The following is a 21,114-nucleotide window of genomic DNA, read 5'->3' on the forward strand; positions in this document are numbered from 1 at the left end:
CAAAAGGTAAAAGATGGAACTATACATATGGCTTTTGAACACTCTGACCACAAAAAAGAGGAAATACAGTAAAAAGCCACTAACTTTAAAAATATTGCATGGGTACAAATAAACTGGCAAGCAGCTTTACCTGAAGAATCCCCCCATGCAAAAACATGTACAGGCATTTAGGCTGCTGTCTGTTGGAGGCAGCGCATAGGTTGTTTAACCCCTTAGCGCACATGCCAAATCTTGCCAATCCTTGCCCATTTAGGGGGTACCCTATTTAAAGCCTTATAACTCCAGATGTGAACACCACAGAGACTTGAAAAATGGCTTAAATGAAGCAGGACATTTGTACAATTTACAATACTAATGCAGATTAGTTTATATTCATAATTTTGGAAGATTATGAATATTACGGCGTTGTCGCCCTTTTTAGTACGGTCTGGCTTGATTGACAATTGATTTATTCAGTAGGTGGGAGTATAAGCTTTCTAACGATGTATAACATGTCTATTTTTGCTTTTGGAATAGTGTTTTATAGGTCAGCGTAACCAATTTTTTTCTCATCATCACATTCATTTACGCACACTCTGTGGTAGCATTAAAAGACGCTGCACCTAACGAAACGTTGTCAACGATTTTTCGTAATTTCTTGGAAAATACTATTATTATTGAGGACGTCTGGGCATAGCTAAGCCATTTGTTTGCTGATAGCCTAGCTGACATCGTTTTCTGGAGCGAAACAGAAGCGGATAGGACTGTGTCACTGATTTACTGTCTCTGTCTCCATCTACTGAACACAGATAAAATGTTATATTGCTATGTAAGTCAAATTATTTCGGTTATATACGTTATTTTAGAAATTGAGTGTCTTTAAATAGGTTAGTGGTATTATACAATGTGGAAATATCTATAAGCTAACGCTGGTCACTCACCAAGACACCTGCCCAGTTCTCCACTGGTTCTCCTCACACCACAACTCAATTTCTCTCCTCTGACCGTTATTCCTTGTAACCCTGGTCTGTGCCTGGTCTCTTGGACGCCTCATAATGGTAAGGCTGTGGTCCGTCATATGCGTTTGCATAAACATTTATAACCTCTTGTGTCAAAACTAGCGTTGAGATCCATTCTTCTTATTGTTCAACTTGACCGCTCTCCCTTCTGTTACGTCACTTCCGGGTTGGCGTTTTTTAGATGCCGAAGTAAAATTCTCTCACAAAAAAAACGACTCCAGAAGTCACTAGTGTGTATATATAAGTATATTTTTATGAACATCTAGTTCCTACATCATTTTCCTACACATTGATTCACTGGGGTCTCCAATTTGCAATATGCTCTTTAATACCGCTAATTAAATCAACTGGCGGGTACACTGCATCAGAGAAAGTAGCTGTTTCAACCCGTGGCTGCCCACCCAATCAGAAGTTAGAAACGGTACTGGTATTTTCTGTGCTATTTTTCCATTGGCTGAACAAAAAAAATTTTTTAACATTTTTTTTCTTAACTTTTGATTGGGTGGGCAAGACGCCCGTTTGGGTGGGCTGAGCCCACCCCTGCCCATAGCTACCGCCGACCGTGCTCAGTATTATAACTCTCACACATCACATTAAGGGCCACTCACAAAGATTGTACAAAGAACTCTGGGTTACCCCCTTCAGTATGAAGCCTACTTTTTTGCTGGCTCAGTCATTTCTGTTGTCTATCACATAAATATTTCAAAATATTTTAAAGTTGTATTTTAATGTATTTAATGTATAAAAGGCTCTAAATACTATTTGAAAAAGTATTTGGTTTCCCAGGAAAGTATTTACTTAAAGGAATGTATTTTTGGCTGGACCGCAGCAGCAGGGCCAGCCCTACAAACGTGAATGTCTGTGACTGACTAAGTGAATGACTGAGTGAGTGATGAAGTTACACCATTAGTCGGCCGGATCACGTGTGTTAGGTCCAGCCATATACTAGGTTTTAACCTGGTCTTGTTTAAATACTATTTGGGAAAGTATTTGGTTTTCCATTAAAATAATTAAAACTCTCACTCAACAAAGAATTTCTTTAGCCATGCTGATGAGTTGACAAAATGAGTAAAAACTTTCAAAAACCAATTGGAGAAACACAATTACACCGCAATGAGTGCTTGTATTTTACTGCGTAATATTACAGTGGAATGCACAACATTATGCTGAAAAAAAGCACTCACGAAGATACACGGAGCTCTCACTGTTTGTAATAAAATGAAAATGAAACATTCCATATGCAGTTGGAAAGCTTGTACTGTCCTCTACACGACAAAACAGTTATCATTCAAATATGAACAAACTAACAGGAGTTACAGTGGCATAAAATGGAAGGGGGGTTTTTCACGTGGCCATTGTAAATACCTACCACCACTTTTTAAATGTGTGTTTATTTCTCAAACGTATTGTTCATGACTATAAATGACCACTGAGCAATGAATGTCAGAGTTGAGCAATCTAGGCATGCAGACCACAAGGGGGCTTGCATCAAGGGGTTAATATAGGAGTATGCTACTGACCGCCAACTTCAGACTGTAGAGCAAATACACTTCTGGGCAAAAAAATGAGCCAAGGCCAAAATGACAAAATATTAAGCTTTTAATGGTCTTAACAACAAATCATTGGTCAGAAAATTAGCAGAATTAAACAAATGCACTTATACAGTAGACAAATTAACATAATGTCAAATAAAAGAGTCATGTTTTTCTATTTGGTTGCATATCATTTGCATACCTGATGTCTGTGACCTATCAACATCATCAGAGTCTGGATATCTTATTTTCAGGTTGTCCTACAAGTGATACAAAAACTCTTTGAATGGATCCCTATGGGAATTGGGGGGGTGGGACTAGATTCAGCTGTAAATTATGCTGATAAAGTATGGAACAAATGCCTTTAAGTCATCAAGGGTCCAAGGTATCAAATGAGCCTCAAACCACCGTGCTGCTGCCAGATATGCAGTAGATACTACAAGCATTGTTTCTCCTGAATATTTTTTCCATTGAGTTCAACAGGAAAATTATTCAGGAGAAACAATGCAAATAAGACCATTAAAAGCTTAATTTTTTGCCATTTTGGGCTTGGCCCATTTTTTTGCCCGGGAGTATACAGTATATATACTTTGGAAAAATAATACGAGTTTGTCTGGTAGGTGAGACTATTATGGGTGACTTCAGTTAACCCACTATTAATTAGGAATAGAGTGTTACAGAGATGGTGTCTTTTTATAAGGTCTGTGGTTTACGTAAGCCTAAGACAGTTTCACATTTTGTTCTACGTGATAAATTACACCCATTAATATCTCATCGGTGAATTTCAAAGCAGTTATTTGCTTTAAAAAAGTAAGTTGCTAACAAGTCGCTATATTAAAACTACAACGGCTGTCGCGTACAGGCGGGCTAGTATGGAAACTAGAGTGACGTTTGCCACAATGCGACCGGTGTTGTAGTTTCAATATCACAACTTGTTAGCAACTTGCTTTTTAAAAGCACATAATAGCTTTGAAATCCACGGTGGTAATATTAATGGGTGTAATTTATCTCGTAGAACAAAACGTGAAGCCTCTTAGCTGTCCAGACCTAATTTCAGCAGAAATAATCCCCATGGTAAACCCATTTAAATCATGGCTCAAATCAATCTTACTGGGTTAGGGCAAAACTTTAATCTATTGATGCACAAAAGAGAATTTTAATGTAAGCCATTTGGCACAGTATGTCAATCAGCCTACAGGAAATAATCAGTTCATGAACTGGTGCTATGTAATGATCCTGACAGAAGTTGCAGAATATAGGTAATGGAGCCACTTGGGACAAGTGATCATTCCACAGTTAATTTTGAACAGCCAGAATTTTACGTTTTAGATCAGTGGTCTCCAACCCTGGCCCTGGAGAGCCCAGGGTCTGCTGGTTTTCATAGTGACTCTGCACTTGAAATCAATTAGAGCAGTTGATTACACAGTTAACTCAACTCACCTGGTGTCTTGGGTCTCAATTAGGTGCTGATTTTAAGGTGAAAACAAAAACCCGCAGACCCTGTAGCTCTCCAGGACCAGGGTTGGAGACCACTGTTTTAGATGAGTCAGGTTTAACAAGATGCCGGCAAATTTAGGTAATATAGACTGGGTCCAGCTTCTATGACTATGCATGGTAAGTGGGGCACGTTCAAAAGGGTTGTGCTTGTTGAACAGTGTAAATTCATTTCATAGGTAAGGAAAACCAAGTTGGAAATGCAGTCTTCACAGTGGGTGAATAAAGCTATACAGAACAGTTTGAGTAAACAGAATAAACTTTGTATACCTTATACAACGGTACTGAGAATATTGAACATAGGCTGAGAATAGGCTGAATATTGTAATATGTGTGCTAAGGTTTAAAAAAACTAAAGGTAGTTAAAAAGCCCTTTGAAACACAAATTTCCCATTTTGTAAAAAGTAACCATAAACATTTATTTCAATACTGCAGTAGGAAAATTTAAGTAAGGAGGAGATTAAGCACAGTTTAAAATAAGAATAAAGAATAAAGAAGGAGCTTTGCTGTATAAGAATAAGGATATTGCTGATGGCTTAAATCGTTGCTTTGTTGAGAGTTTTACCAGAGTGGTGGTTACTAATATATTCAATACTCAGAATGTCTTAGCAGATATCGAGATTGGAGATAAAGAAGTGCTAGGGGAATGACATAAACTAAAGACAAATAGGCCCTGATGGCATTTACTCAAGGGTACACAAAGAGTTAGGTGAAATCATCTTTAAATCACTGGAAGGTATTTTTAGACGTACAACAGAAAGATATTAGTGTGCACATCCAGCCCAATTTGGTTCAGGTGAAGGATTAAAAAAAGGTAAACTCCAGAAAGGAAAAAATTATCCGTACACTGAAATGAAAAGCTCTAAAGAATTTATTGAATGGACAACGCAACGTTGCGGTCACATTACATTTCATTACATTTATTTGGCAGATGCTTTTATCCAGAGTAACATTCAAAAGTGCAGGTCATTGGAACAACTACAAAACACAGGTCCGATAAGGTACAATACTCATTTTGTACAGGTCACCTTGCTGCCTTGGTGCCTGAAGATGGTCTTTGCGACTGAAATGTTGCATTGTTAATTCAATAAATTCTTGGGACCTTTTAATTTTGGTGTGAGCATAATATTTCCTTTTAGGTATTTTTAGACAGTCTTTAGAAACCTGAGAAATACTGGACGACCGAAGTAAAGTAATTGAATAATAATGTATAGGAAAGGGGACCATACCAATCCGGGAAACTACAAACAGGCCTATCAGTTTAACTTGCATCACATGTAAAATACTGGAATCTATCATTAGAGACTTACATCACATGTAAAATAATGGAATCAATCATTAGATACATTATTTTTAGAAAATAACAACATCCTAAGGGATTGCTGACATGGTTTTCGCAAGGGAAGATCATGCCTGACTAACCTTTTGGAGGTTACTCAGTATTTTTATTATAGCACGACTTATGCTGTTATATATTTATATATAATGTTCTCAATTTGAAAGACTTGGGAGTAATAGTTGTTCAAAGTCTTTCAGGTTCTAGGCACTGTGTCATAGCAGTAAAAAAAAAAAAGAGCCAACAGGATGCTGGGACATATTGCCAAAAGTAATGAGTATAGATCTAAGGGAGTTATACTTATCTTATGTAATACCTTTGTCGGTCAATACATTAGGCTCTATTTTCTGCCTGGCGCATGGAATCTTGTGAGCTGTCGCACTGGCGAAATGGAATTTTCGCCATATATTTTCACATGCCTGAGCGGTTTGGTAATTTCATGGCTCGCAGTGCACCTAAGTGGGATGGGTCAGTCAATATCGCATGGCGCAATGCAATTTTGGCAGCTCATCGGAATTATATGTACGGTACAGGCCAAAAATATTCGGCCACTTGTTTTTTTTATTTTTTGTTTTTTTTAACTTTAGGTAGAAAATAATTAGGTTAATTTATGCACATTAATTGAATTAGAAACAAAAGTATAAACTTCCTCCTACAATAACAGAAAAATTTTAAATGTGAACTGAACTTGATCTTCCTGGTCTTCAGCCCTTCAGCTGGATCCTTTTGAGTGTGTACTGAACACTGCACCTAGAAATCTGAAGCTTCTTTGCAATTTCTCGCTGGGAATAACCTTCTTACCATGATTATGTTTACTTGGCCCTGCTAAGCCTTATTCTTTGACATATTTTGTGCATCTTTAATGCCTATTTTACACTGAACAAAAATATAAACGTAACACCTTTATTTTGCAGCCATTTCTAATGCGTTTAAATAATACCTCAAAGATTTGTTCTATGTGCACAATTTCTCTCAAATTTTGCCCACAATGTTGTTTATATCACTGTTAGCTAGCATTTCTCCTTTGTCAAGATAATCCATCCCCTGCACAGTTGTGGTGTATCAAGATGCTGATTAAAAGCCATGATCAATACACAGGTGTTCCTTATGATGGGGTCAATAAAAGGTCAACCTAAAGTTTTTTCCATGTCACAGATGCCTCAAGAGTTAAGAGATCATGCAACTGGCATTCTGACTGCAGGAATGTCCTGTAGGGCTGTTACCAGAGTAATGGGTGTTCATTTCTCTACCATAAGCCGCCTCCAGCGTCATTTGAGAGATTTTGGAAGTTCGTCCAACAGGTCTCACAACCGTAGACCACGTGTAACCACGCCAGCCTAGGACCGCCACATCCAACTTCTTCTTCTTCTTAATTGTAATTGAAGGCAAAGAAGGATATATTAAAGAAAGGATTGTGGAAGATTATTTTTAAATAGAACCCTTTTTTGTGTTATTGTAGGTAGAAATGGACAAAAAAATGTTTGTATTTTGGTTTGTTATTGAACATATGTGCATAAATTAAGAGAATTCTTCTCAACCTAGCGTGTTTATTTATTTTTTTTAAACCACAGGCCGAATACTTTTGGCCAATACTGTAGATGTGACAACCCATATTTTTAGGCAATGTTCTAATTCTGGCGGAAGAAAAAACGTGACAGCCTTACTCTGCACCTGTTGCAAAAGAACGTCTTGTGAGAAACATCTGATTAGTATGTCATTATTTTGCTCTTCCATTGCAGTGATAGACTGCGGAAATTGGCAGCATGGCTGGCATGGTGCAGGGAATGAAAAGAGGTCATTAATTGGCTATTAATAAATTCAGCTGCACCACACCCACTGATAATATATTCACTATAACCCAGCCCTGTGTCCAGGTGCGACACAGGTTTTGCACAGTGCACTCCTCACCTCTCGTCCTGAAAATACCAATCTTATGAAAAATGTGTTTTCAACATACAAAATGGCAGTTACTCACAAATACAAATTATTATTAGTCATTACTTCAAATCCACACCTGCCATTAAAAATATTGATATCAAAATTGTGCCAAGTTACATGAAACAACATTGGCTATCTTAGCTCACACAAATTAATCAAGCTGTATTCCATAGACATGCTGCCCAATGTTTCTTAAATTCTTTCAAGTAATTTGGCCATGTGTATTCTTAATCTTACCATCTGAACACAATGTTCTGATTCAAACTATAATAGGATTTAATATATAAATGTAGGCTACAAGAGACATACTATACATACATGCATGGTAACAGATATTCTAGATGAAGAAAACACATATGCATGGATGAAAGAATTTTTCCTTGCCCGTGAATGACAAAGAAATGAAAGTGTACTGTCACGGGTGGCCAATACGTCGATCGCAGAAGCCATGCTGGTAGACTGCCGTGTCGTTTTAAAGAAATTGCAATTCTTGCCATTTTCATCCCATTCCCTATGGCTTCTGCCTGACAGACAGGTATGCTTGATTGACGTGAAATGTGGCCAATGTGCTGCTGTTCAGATCTTTGTTACATTAAGCGTGTCCATTAATTTGTGGTATGGTCGCTTTAAGCCCAATATTACATGACAGCAACATGATACTTGTATTTTATATGGGGCAGAGCAGTTGTGGTAACATGATAAATCCATTTTAGTCAGGCAATGTCGCTTTTAATATCCGACCAGTAATGGTGTGAATGTAAAAGCTGGGATTTTGTCCAGATATATTGGTGAAATTAATGTACTGTTATGCCAATACAGGTTTCCATACAATTTAGCTTATATTGTAAGTGATAGTAATGAATATTGACAGTGCAATTGGCGCGAGGAAATTGTGTTGGTGACACGTGTGATCCATTTTAGGTTTTGCTTTGAATATCCGATGGACAATGGGGTTTTTAAAAGTAAACTGGGATTTTTGTAGTCAATAAATGAAGTGTAGTACACACACGTGCACAAAATGTTGGCTAGTGGTTGTATGCAGTATTATTGAGTAGACTGAAGAAAGAAATAGTTTGGTCTAGTACCTAAATACAAATGTTGGATTTGCTTAAAAAAATTGTAAGGGGCATAAAAAAACCAGAATGAAGTTTGCAGGTGATCACCTAGCCTTTTGGAAGAGTGTTCTGTGGTCAGATGAAACAAAAATTGAACTGTTTGGCCATAATGATCACCGCTATGTATAGAGGAAAAGGGTGAGGCTTTTAATCCGAAGAACATCATCCCAACTGTGAAGCATAGGGGTGGCAGCATAATGTTGTGGGGGTGTTTTGCTGGAAAAGGGACTGGTCCACTTCAGAAAATAGATGGCATGATGAGGAAGGAGGATCATCTGGAAATACTGAAGCAACACCAAGACATCAGCTAGAAAGCTAAAACTTGGTCCAAATGGGTCTTCCAGCAGGACAGTGATCCTAAGCGTACCTCCAAAGTTGTAACAAAATGGCTTAAAGACAACAAAGTGAAAGTATTGGAGTGGCCTGACTTGAATTACATTACATTACATTACAGGCATTTGGCAGACGCTCTTATCCAGAGCGACGTACAACAAAGTGTATAACCATAACCAGGAACAAGTATGACGAAACCCCTAGAGAGAAGTACCGGTCCAAGTACAGGGAACAACTGCATAGTTCAACTTGGACCCTGATGGTTATACTGATTAACACTAACAACGAGAACGGCAACAACGCAATCTATGGAAAAATAAAAATAAATAAAAATACAAGTAGTCGTTGAGACATGCGCATCAACTAAGTCACCTATGAAACAGCTGCCTAGTTACAACCCTAAGTTTAGTCATTTACAGGGGGGAAGGGAGGGATGGGGAGAGGTGCAGCCTGAAGAGGTGGGTCTTCAGTCGTCGTTTGAAATGGGTCACAGTCTCAGCTGTTCTGACCTCCACAGGGAGGTCATTCCACCATCGTGGGGCCAGAACAGACAGGAGACGAGTTCTGGAAGTGCAGGTGCGAAGAGGGGGAGGTGCTAGGCGTCCTGAGGTAGCAGAACGGAGGGATCTGGCTGGCATGTAGGGTTTGAATATCTTGTGAAGGTATGCTGGGGCTGATCCCTTGACTGCCTGGTATGCTAGGACCAATGTTTTGAATTTGATGCAAGCTATAACAGGCAGCCAGTGGAGGGTAGTGAGCAGGGGAGTTACGTGGGAGTGTCTGGGGAGGTTGAAGACCAGACGAGCCGCAGCATTCTGAATGAGCTGCAGGGGTCTGGTGGCAGATGCCGGTAGTCCAGCCAGAAGAGAGTTGCAGTAGTCCAGGCGGGATAGAACCATTGCTTGGACCAGGAGCTGGGTTGAGTTGTATAGGAAAAATCTGCATGCCCGGGTTACTGCTGCAATGTTGTTGGAGAGGGACAGCCTGTTGTCCATCATCACTCCGAGATTCTTGGCGCAGGGTGATGATGTCACTACGGTGTCCCCTAAGGAAATGGAAAAGTCGAGGAGGGGAGAGGTTAGAGCAGGAATAAAGATTAGCTCCGTCTTTCCCGGGTTGAGCTTCAGGTGGTGATTGTCCATCCAGCTCTGTATGTCCCTCAGGCAAGCGGAGATGCGGGGAAGGATCTGTGTGTCCGATGGGGAGAAGGAGAGAAAGAGTTGCGTGTCGTCGGCATAGGAATGATAGGACAAGCCATGGGCAGATATCACAGGGCCAAGGGATCTGGTGTACATGGAGAAGAGAAGGGGACCAAGGACTGAGCCCTGGGGAACTCCGGTGGTGAGGGGATGGGGTGGTGATACCTTACCCGCCCAGGCAGCCTGGAAGGAGCGGTCAGAGAGGTAGGACTCAATCCAGTCAAGGACTGTGCCGCGGATCCCTGTTGCTGCCAGGGAGGACAGGAGGGTAGAGTGGTCCACAGTGTCAAATGCAGCGGAGAGGTCTAGAAGAATCAGGACAGAGGAGAGGGAGGCTGCTCGTGCGGCATGGAGTGACTCACTGACCGAGAGGAGTGCAGTCTCAGTCGAGTGGCCAGGCCTGAAGCCAGACTGGTGGGGATCAAGCAGGTTGTTCTCAGAGAAGAAAGCAGAGAGCTGGTTAGATGCAGCACGTTCAAGTGTTTTGGATAGGAAAGGGAGGAGAGATACCGGGCGGTAGTTCTGAATGACTGAAGGATCTAGTGTGGGTTTCTTCAGCAGTGGGGTGATGTGGGCCTTCTTGAAGGATGAGGGGAAACATCCAGAAGATAGGGATGAGTTCACAAGGGAGGCGACAAAAGGGAGGATGTCTGGTGTGATTGCTTGAAGGAGATGAGGGGATAGGGTCGAGGGCGCAGGTGGTAGGGCGGTGGGTGAGCAGAAGCTGGGAGACTTCAGTGTCTGAGAGGAGAGAAAATGTGGAGAAACGGGGCGGAGGACGCAGAGGGGGCGGAGGATGCAAAATTTGTAGACTGAACTGAAAAAGCGTGTCTGAGCAAGGAGGCCCACAAACCTGACTGAGTTACACCAGTTCTGTCAGGAGGAATGGGCAAAAATTCCAGAAAAGGATTGTGAGAAGCTTGTGGAAGGTTACCCAAGTGTTTGATTCAGGTTAAGCAATTAAAAGGCAATGCCACCAAATACTAACAAAGTGTATGTAAACTTTTGACCCACTGAAAATCTGATATAGTATATAAAAGCTGAAATAAATCTGTCTCTTAGCCATTCATTTGAAATGACCTCGTATGGAAATAAAGTACATACCCTAATTGACACAGGAAATGTATGGTAACATGAAATGTGTGGAGTTGAGAAAAATTGAGTTTGAATGTCTTTAGCCTAGGTGTATGTAAACTTTTGGTCTCAACTGTGTGTGTGTGTGTGTGTGTGTGTGTATATATATATATATTATATACAGTTGTAGCCACTTGATTTGCTGTTTGGAGATGTTGGCTGTTAATATTGGCTGTTAACGTGCAGGTATCCATAATGAAGTGGACCCTGAGTTAAGTTTTTTTATTTTTTTTAATTAAAAATGGCAGTAAATCCATAATGGTATGCTAATGGTTCCTTGAGGCAGATTTATTCTGTGTTATGTTGGGGAAGTAAGGATTCAGTAAAGTACGTTTAATTTTCTGAATCCTGCTGGTTTTACCCCTAACACCCTTGTTTGTCATCCGGCACTGAATACCGTACACAATCTAACATGTAAAATAAATTTAGCCGATTTAATTTAATTATTATCAAACATATCAATTATTAGTTAAATTCGCTGAAAGCATTGATAGGGAGAGTGACCTGTTGGATTAACCTTTATTAACCTCTTAGTGCAAAGCCCCTAGTGGTCGGCACGCCGGCGTGCCGAGATTGGTGAACTCAGACATTCAGTGCTACTGCAACCAAAGTATGAGTTAAAAACAGAAACGCTTTGTTTTAGTTTCATTAGTAGACAATACACGACAACTATGCCGAATACGGAGTTTCGCAGCGCCACCGCCACCACCTCAGTCACCCTGTAGCTCTGTCTGACTAGCCTAAAGTCTCCCTAAAAGAAAACACGATATTTTAGGGGTATAAGTTATTTCAGTGAGTGTAATTACACTGTAATGACGCCACTGTAAAGCTAAGCGTAACTATGGGTTTGAAAGGGGCTATTCATACACAGGTGAGCACAAATACACACACAAACACACACACCCTCCCACCACACACTCGAACGCAATCATGCACAGTGATTAGTGATTTGGAAGCCCCAGGCAAAGACCAATGTGAGGCCCTTCTCCATTTTGCTTAACGCAATCATAGCTAGTGAACAAAAACTATTTGGAGGCAGCTCTTTTCAGTTAACAAAGCCACAGAACTAAAGGACAGACCCAAATGAGAATTCTAACTGAAGAACTTCAAATGACCTTCAGTCAGTTAGAAGAAGACAATATGGCAAGAAAAAGATTATAAGTATAATTCTTTCAAGACAAATGTATAGTGCATGCTTTTCGATAAAGCATTTGAACATCCACTGTTCTCTAGGGGTAAAAGTCCCAGTCCGAGCGGGTGTCTGGTTTGTGGTGGGCTGCTGCTGTCTGTCGGTGTCGCCTCTGACACTTTCCTCCCAAACTGTAGCTGGTTCACCGCAACCAGCAGACACAGCGCTAGAAGTTGTAGTAGGTGCGGTGGGTGCACAACAGGCTGAGGCAGCAGTAAGGCTACTAACGTTAGCTAGCTCAGCTTCTTCAACTAACGTTACACCTGTTGTAACATCAGCTAGAGTGAGAGCACCTATTATCAACCAACTTCGTTCAACAGACAGGAAAACATAAACTGATTTGCAACTATATATGAAAAAATAGGCGAAATATCGTTAACAACCTGTACCTAGTTATGTAGGAAAAATGTCCTCGTTATCCTCCAGTGGTTATTTTTATAAAGTACTATCGTGATTTTTTTATGTGCCGGCAAATAACTCAGAGGTGGTCTAGCGCTAGCTTTTGGTTGCTAAGGGGACGTATATCGACCACCCCATATAAATGAATGGAACTTACATTTGCTAGCATACTGTATAAGTGTCCTGTCTTGCGTATTTGAGGTTAATATGAGAAAGGGTGGCCGCTATCAGCATGTCTAGGAATCCGTGCATATTCACTGTTGTAACTCAAGTCGCAGGACGCAAAATAGCCGTTTGGAAAGCAGTTTGAAATTATGAAGCAACGTCTGCGTCATTGGATTTAACGGGTCGCGATGAGATAATTCCGAGCGTGTTGCTTGTCTTAAAGTTGATATAGTAAATAAGGCTGTATTAATGTTACTAAATGTATATGTATGAAGTTGGTTTTTTACATTTAGACAGTTTATTATGTGTATTTTTACAGGACTTACATTTAAATAGGTATCAATGTCCAGTTCTAATAAATACGAAGTAAATACACTAGCGGTTAGGGTGGTCGATAATAGGTGCTCTCACTCTACTTGTTGCTCCTCCGTTGTGGAGTCCCTGGCTGTTTTATTAAAGAATTTTGTCCGTTTAGGCAAACTTTCCTTAAACTGGGCATCTTCCTTCTTCTTTCTCTTCTCAAATCCACTTTGAAAACGCTTCACGGTAACATAGTGACTCTGCCTCTGATGGAAACTCGAATTTCTACGTCATTGATTAAGCGCAAATGCAGGGAGGTCAAGGTGGAATAGTCCATTAAATGTGAAATGTGGGTGATAATAAATATTGGTAAATATGGATATCTAATTGGATTGGCCCACATTTACATGTAGATAGATTTATTTTTATCTGTTACACATTTTCATTCATTTGGAGTGACATGAAAGGAAAAATGTTTTATAAATTAAAAAAAAAAAAGGAAACACAAATTCACAAGGGCCCTTTGGCAGATGAGGCCCCAAGCAATCCCCTCCCACCCACCCAAAGGGATCACAGAGCTTCTCCACCCTAGCTCCCCAGTGGTGGAACGAACTCCCCGTCCCTCTCCGAACCTCCCCCTCACTACCCATCTTCCGCCGTGGCCTGAAGACTCATCTCTTCAGACTATACCTAGACTAACCACCACCACGCTGTATATTTCACTCTTTCATAATATAAAAAAAAAAAAAAAACCTTTTTCCTGTCACTTGTTACATGTTGCCCCATCTCTGCACTTCTTGGTAATTTGTATTTGTCCTAATACTGTAGCTTATTCTTCTGCCTAGTTGGCTTTGCAGATGTTAGGCCAGAATAGTGTTCACTGTTCTCGGCTAGAAATAGCTGTACAAAATAAGTATCGTACCTTACTGAACCCGTGTTCAGCAGTTGTTTACGACCATGAAATGCACTTTTTTTGTACGTCGCTTTGGATAAAAGCGTCTGCCAAATGAATGTAATGTAATCTATGACCTATGGTAAAACCGCCTATGCACACACATCCCTGTCCTCGTATACAGTACCAGTCAAAAGTTTGGACACACCTGCTTAAACCATTTTCATGATTAAAAATGTTTTAAACTGTTTAAACTTGTCTATAAACAATTAATATTTAATTATATGATATATGTACTTATATAAGCAGATAATCTTAAGTGGATTGCATTCAAAAGTTTGTAAGCTCATTGGGAGGGGGGGGGTGCATTGTTTTGTCCAAACTTTTGACTGGTATTGTAGGCCTACACTTTTATGTGACCTAATAAATACAGACTGTAAGAATTGAAATAAATTATAAAATCTGAAGGCAATTTAATATTGCTGTTTAATAAAACCATTTGAGTGTAAATTATATCATAATTTAAAATAAAACACACAAAATAAGGCGGAATCTAAATATAGGCCCAATAGGCAGCATATACCCTTTGGCGTATAACGTCCACTGGAGTGGACAGATGTATTGTCAGTCACAGAAAAAAATGTGTTTTAGAAGGCCTCAGAGCAGAGTGCAACAGCTTGAACTTTGGCTTCATCACAGTGCTGTGCAGTAAACCATAACATTACACAGTAATATATAAACACTTGTTGCAGTATAATTATTTTTTTCCCATTGGTTATTAGAAGATTTTACTCATTTTTGCCAACTCATTAGTATGGCTAAAGCAAAATTTCTGTGAAGTGGGTCAGAAGAGGAAAGGGAAGCATGAAGTCTAGCCAGGATACATAAAAATGTATATTGCTTGTAGCATTTCAATTATGTCATTTTTTATGTTGTTATATTTACATTGGCCATAAGAGACAACTGTTAGCCTTCGCTAATGATGCTCAGAATTTTTGTATTGGGACTAAATAACAGGCCTAATTGTTTGCATATGGGCAATGTTAGCGTTCCTTGAGTAGGGTCAACATAGTGTAGTGGCTCATATTGGCCTGTTTTGTTAGAATTCATACTGCTCACATTTGAGTGTCTTTCAAGAGATTTGCGCTGTTCTTTAATGCGGGGATTTCAAATACTGTAGTGTATGCATTCATAGGTGGCTCAGTCATGTGTCATGTTTGATGTACCGATTGTCCCTGAACCTAGAATATCAGCAACATTTTTCCAATGGTGGAATATTATTTTATTTCTATGTTATTGTGCATAATGTGAGGTATTGGTATCTCCATTGGCTATATTTGCCTCTTAGGACATGGAAAATACTCAGATTTACTGTGTGCTGATATGTGCTAGATGAGTGTAAAATTTCCCTTGATCATAAATAATAAAATTTGTAATATCTTGTCCCGTCTCCATGCAACAAAGATTATATTCTGTGGAGTGCAGATAAACATACAAGACTGAATTATTACAAATGTAGGTATGTGTACCACAGTGTGCCACAATGTTTTTCCATTATTTTTCTATGTGATGTCAATGTTTCATCTTAACCCACCATAAGGGGCAAATTCATATGCTTTATAATGGAAAAAAGGTGTTTTATTAATTTTTGGAGAGGTTTTGGACAGTTATTTGTAGTGAAAAATATGATTATGTTATGACTTACAGAAATGCAAAATTTTGACATTTTGGATATATTTGGAGCCACTAAGGGGCTCCAGGGTACACAGATTTTTAGTAGTTCCGCATATCACCGTCACATTTCCATACTTGTGGTCAAGGAGTTTATGATCCAGGCCAAATTGAAGGAGAAAATTTCATTTTTGCATTTTCACCAAGATAACTGCATCTTTGGCACTTTATTTCTACCTAAAGTGCCTTCAGAAACTATTCAGACCCCTTTACTTTTTCCACATTTTGTTACTTTACAGCCTTATTCTAAAATGGATTAAATTCATTTTTATTCTCATCAATCTACACACAATACCCCATAATGACAAAGTGAAAACAGGCTTTTAGAAATTTTAGCAAATTTATTAAAAATAAAAAACTGAAATATCACATTTACATAATTATCCTGACCCTTTGCTATGACACTCAAAATTGAGTTCAGGTTCATCCTGTTTCCATTGATCATACTTGATGTTTCTACAACTTGACTGGAGTCCACCTGTAGTAAATTCAATTGATTGGACATGATTTGGAAAGGCACACACGTGTCTATATAAGGTCTATCCCACAGTTGACAGTGCATGCCAGAGCAAAAACCAAGCCATGAAGTCGAAGAAATTGCCTGTAGATTTCCAAGACAGGATTGTGTCGAGGTACAGATCTGGGGAAGGGTACAAAAAGATTTCTTCAGCATTGAAGTCTCAAAGAACATAGTGGCCTCTATCATTCTTAAATGGATAAGGTTTGGAAACACCAGACTCTTCTAGATGGCCACCCGGCCAAACTGAGCAATTGGGGGAGAAGGGCCTTGGTCAGGGAGGTGACCAAGAACCCGATGGCCACTCTGACAGAGCTCCAGAGTTCCTCTGTGGAAATGGGAGAACCTTCCAGAAGGACAACCATCTCTGCACCATTCCACCAATTAGGCCTTTATGGTAGAGTCGCCAGACGGAAACTTCTCCAAAAGGCACCAAAGGAATCCCAGACCATGAGAAACAAGATTCTCTGGTCTGATGAAACAAATATTTAACTCTTTGGCCACAATGCCAAGCGTCACGTCTGGAGGAAACCAGGCACCCCACTCATCGCCTGGCCAATACATCTCTACGGTGAAGCATGGTTGTGCAGCATCATGCTGTGGGGATATTTTTCAGTGGCAGGAACTGGGAGACTAGTCAGGATTGAGGCCAGGACAACACAGGAGTGGTTTCTGTACAAGTCTGTGAATGTCCTTGAGTGGCCCAGCCAGAGCCCGATCAAACATCTCTGGAGAGACCTGAAAATAGCTGAGCAGCAACGCTCCCCATCCAACCTGACAGAGCTTGAGAGGATCTGCAGAGAATAATGGGAGATACCCTAAATACTGGTGTGCCAAGCTTGTAGCGTCATACCCTAGAAGACTCGAGGCCATAATCCCTGCAAAGGTGCCTCAACAAATTACTGAGTAAAGGGTCTGAATACTTATGTAAATTTGATATTTCCGTTTTTTATTTTTAATAAATTTGCAAAAGGTTTCTAAAAACCTGTTTTTGCTTTGTCATTATGATGGGGTATTGTGTGTAGATTGATGAGAATAAAAATGAATTTAATCCATTTTATAATAAGGCTATAATGTAACAAATTGTGGAATACTTTCCGAAGGCACTGTAAATTATGAATATAATATAATCTAAGTATTGTAAATGTGTCGTGCTTTCTTTAAGCCATTTCCCAAGTCTTTGCAATGCTCACATCTGGACCTATAAAGCCTTAAATAGAACACCACCTTAATGGTTGAGGATTGCCCAGAGTTTTCATCTGTGCAAAGGAGTTATTTATTGTAGCAAGTTTCAAATGTTTACAGAAAAACAGATTTTTAAGGAATTTGTCAATTTTGAAACTTTGTTGAGCTCTACATTGCCTGTGGTTTAATCAGACCAATTATTTAGGGTTGTCCTAAGTAGACAAACCAAGTTTCATTCATTTGTATGAAACTGTTTTGGATTTATTAGCTGTTTTGTAAAAAGCTACACCCACAGGCAATTTCTTTTGCCTCCTGCTGGCACATTTTTAACCATAGCAAATTTGTTTATATAACATTCATATAACATATTCATGAATATACATCAGATTAAAAAATAATACAAAAACATTTTGACACAATATGTTACACTTACCTAAATGTGTAAGCTTCACGTCAAATCCGGTGCATGAAATGTGAACTTGGGCTACCAACCAACAAAGGCTTATGCTACAGTGTGAAATGTCCTCATTATAAAATAGCAGTAATACTTACATATCAAGAATTAAATCTTATCTGTGTTTAAAGGAATTCTCCACCTCCAAAGAATCAATGTTGTCATTCTCCTCTTCTGACTTACTCTGGAAAACAAGCTAGGTCTATCAGCAAACATATGCCTTAGTCATGCTCAGAAGTTCTCAAGAATAATAATATTTTCCAAAAAATTATGGAATTTAGCAATTACGTTTATCTTATTACTATGACATAATATGATTTTTTAGTGGTGAAAAAATATTTTTATGAATGCCCAGATAGATAATATTGTCCAGTGTGTCATGCGTGAGGGGTGTAGTTGCAGATGAGACTGCAGGGATGGGGTGCTTATTCAATGGATGACCTGTATGACAGTGGTGGTGCTTAAAAGCTCTGTATTCAGCATACTTGTGTGTCGTGTACTAATAAAGCTAGAACACAGAGTTTGTGTTTTCAACTCGTAGTTTAATTGCAGGAGCAATGAATGTCTGAGTTGAGCAGTCTTGAAACGCTGGCCTACAAACCACTAGGGGGATTGCACGAAGGCGTTAAATACTCTTTGGTGAAACTACTCCAAATGAACAAAACAATAGACTAATATTTAAATCACAGTTACAGATTGCTTGCCTTTTTTCCTTCAGGTATATTGGCTGCTGCTGGTGTGGTGATAGAGTCGTTCAGTGCATCGGTGGCCGACAATGGTGATCAGTGGTGCTGCATTGGGCTGTCCTCTCTTCTGGGGGACCTTGAAGCTCTGAAGCCTCTGGTGAATGAGGTCACACAGGTCTTTGTCTAAACGCCTGAGAGAGTATCTCACGACAGTCTATGAAGACTCCCTCTCCGAGTCCTCACTGTTTAAATCTAACCTTTAAAATGTAGAATTGGACCAGTTTCCCCATGAACACTAATGAGCACACTGCTTAATTAGAGCTTTGAACATGTTAGACTTGGACATGAAATGTCTGTTACATATAGAGGTCGCAAGTTTTCAAGCCACCTGAAAACATGTTTTAGAAGTTTTAGAAGTCACTTGTTTGTATGTAAGTTGCATTTCCCATTTAATAAAACCCACATGACCAACAATCAAATGTGCATGCTGTACATTACTAGTGATAAATGCATTTATATGTTGGATATTTAGATTTAGATTATCACTTTTGATAAGGAAAACTGGTCATGTTCCATGCAGTATTATACTGTTATTAAGTGGCCTGCTGTGTTTGACCTGACTACCTGTTTCTCTCTTCCCTCCACAGGCATTACAAAAGGAATGCATTTAGGCAATTAAAGGCCACGCCGATCACACCTTATTTATGTATACAAATCTGAGGTTTCATGGAGTCTACTCTCATGGAGGGTTTTATCACCTCTTGAAGAAACACAGAATACCAGAGCTATAGGCGGTCAGCGGCCGAGCATTGCCACAGAATACCATAAGGATCATACTCTCCTTTTTTGATTTTAAGTTTGAATGGTAATCTGTGACATTCAATTTAAATCATCAATTGAAAGTCTTAATGTCTATGCAGATAATGGTTGTTGAGGCCTATCAGTGGAATTTACATTTTAGAGGTGGTAGTTCCAGTTTCCAGTCGAAGTCAACTTGGTACACCTTGTCACTTGGATGATATCTTTCCTGAAGAAGGACTCTGCGTTACTGGCTGGACTTAAAAATTATTTCTGACAACTATCACATCTGTTGTTGGTAGCAGACGTAAATTTTCATTTTTGTTGCGGTATTAGCTGAGCTGAATTAAGACATTCTTTCGCTAGAGGTGCAGAGTTGGGATGTTACTTTTTTTTAAATTTAGTTTTGTCAAATTTTCTTCTGTCAGAATTAGAACATTGCCTAAATGTTTATTATGGGTCATTTTTCATTTCTCATTAAATCTGTAGCTAAATAGCTTAAATGCTCCATTACAAAAATAATGACAACAGTATCTTGAAGTTTTATTAAACAAAATAAAACTGAGCGAGTGACTCGGTGTTGCTCAAATAATATAAATAAAAATTATAACGCACGAGTCCATCATGAATTCACAACAATGGCATGGCTTAACTGAACTGAGAGGGGTTAGATGAGTGGTGATTTTGTTGTGTTTTAAATACAAAATTATTTATCTCCTGGTTAAAAACCAGCATAGGTTTGACTTGTATTACTTACTCATAGACATTACTAAGCAACAAAATGGCAAGTCTGTCCCCACACATGCTGTCACATCTACATACAGAATTTAAATAGAACATAGTCTGTATATAGAAGGATATAGAAGAGGTTGGTTTCCACCTAATGCATGAAACCACCTAGCATCTGGCCAACAAATGACGTAAAGCCTACAGAAAATCAAGATTGGCTGAAAAAGGTTTCTTGACTCTTGACCTGACGACATAGACAAAATTAGAGAATTTAAACATGAAGAGACTACAACTGATTCAATCCTGCATACGTACTGTATTTGGTAATAAACGGAAAAGAAACATGACCTTCCTAATTGGTTGCTGATTTAAACATCCATGCTCAGTATACTCTTTAGAACAACAGTGTTTTGTCCCATAAATATTGCGGATATTAACGATTTATAAAAGCAGTCTATCCATACTTTGTGCCTGTATTGTTGCTATCATTTTAACTACAGTCAACTACAATGAAAAAATTGTTCCAAGTTGCATTTATTGTCATTCTCGTCATAACAGAAGGGTGTTAGACAAAAAAATGAAATACAAGAACACGATGCAGTAGAATAACAGCCATAAACAATTAGAAATAGACAGAAATGCAGGAACAAAAATGATAAAATAAGAAAAAAAGACAACAACAAATGCAAAGTATGCGTTTTTACTGCTTCTGGGATTTATATCAAAGTCAAATTGGACAGCATATGATACACGAAAACTGTTTATTGTCTTTCAATAGACTGTGAAACATGCGTGCAGAAAGCCCCAAGTCCTTTGGTGAATGGCACAAATGACAGACTGGACTGACCTGAAAATTTCAATGAGCTGCCAAAATTGCACTGCCATACAATATTAACTGTATCAACAATATCAACCAAAAACTTTAATTTAATGATTTCAATTGAATGTCACAGATAGGCATTCAGACCTAAAAGCAAAAAGTAAATCCGG

At 39.1% G+C, this 21,114-nt stretch overlaps 1 protein-coding gene across 3 annotated transcripts in view; it reads left to right on the forward strand.

Annotated features, from left to right (window-relative positions):
- The window catches only part of phgdh (phosphoglycerate dehydrogenase), a 95,067-nt gene extending 75,991 nt beyond the window's left edge, over positions 1 to 19,076 (forward strand). For all 3 annotated transcript variants that reach the window (XM_064329886.1, XM_064329885.1, XM_064329887.1), the window contains one exon: positions 18,630 to 19,076. In XM_064329886.1, the coding sequence (XP_064185956.1) occupies positions 18,630 to 18,784 (155 nt within the window). In that variant the 3' untranslated portion in view covers positions 18,785 to 19,076. The remainder of the gene's footprint in view (positions 1 to 18,629) is intronic.
- The last annotated feature ends 2,038 nt before the right edge of the window (positions 19,077 to 21,114 follow it).

The sequence above is a fragment of the Anguilla rostrata genome, chromosome 3 (assembly GCF_018555375.3).
Source record: "Anguilla rostrata isolate EN2019 chromosome 3, ASM1855537v3, whole genome shotgun sequence".
In the NCBI taxonomy this organism is placed as follows: Eukaryota; Metazoa; Chordata; class Actinopteri; order Anguilliformes; family Anguillidae; genus Anguilla; species Anguilla rostrata.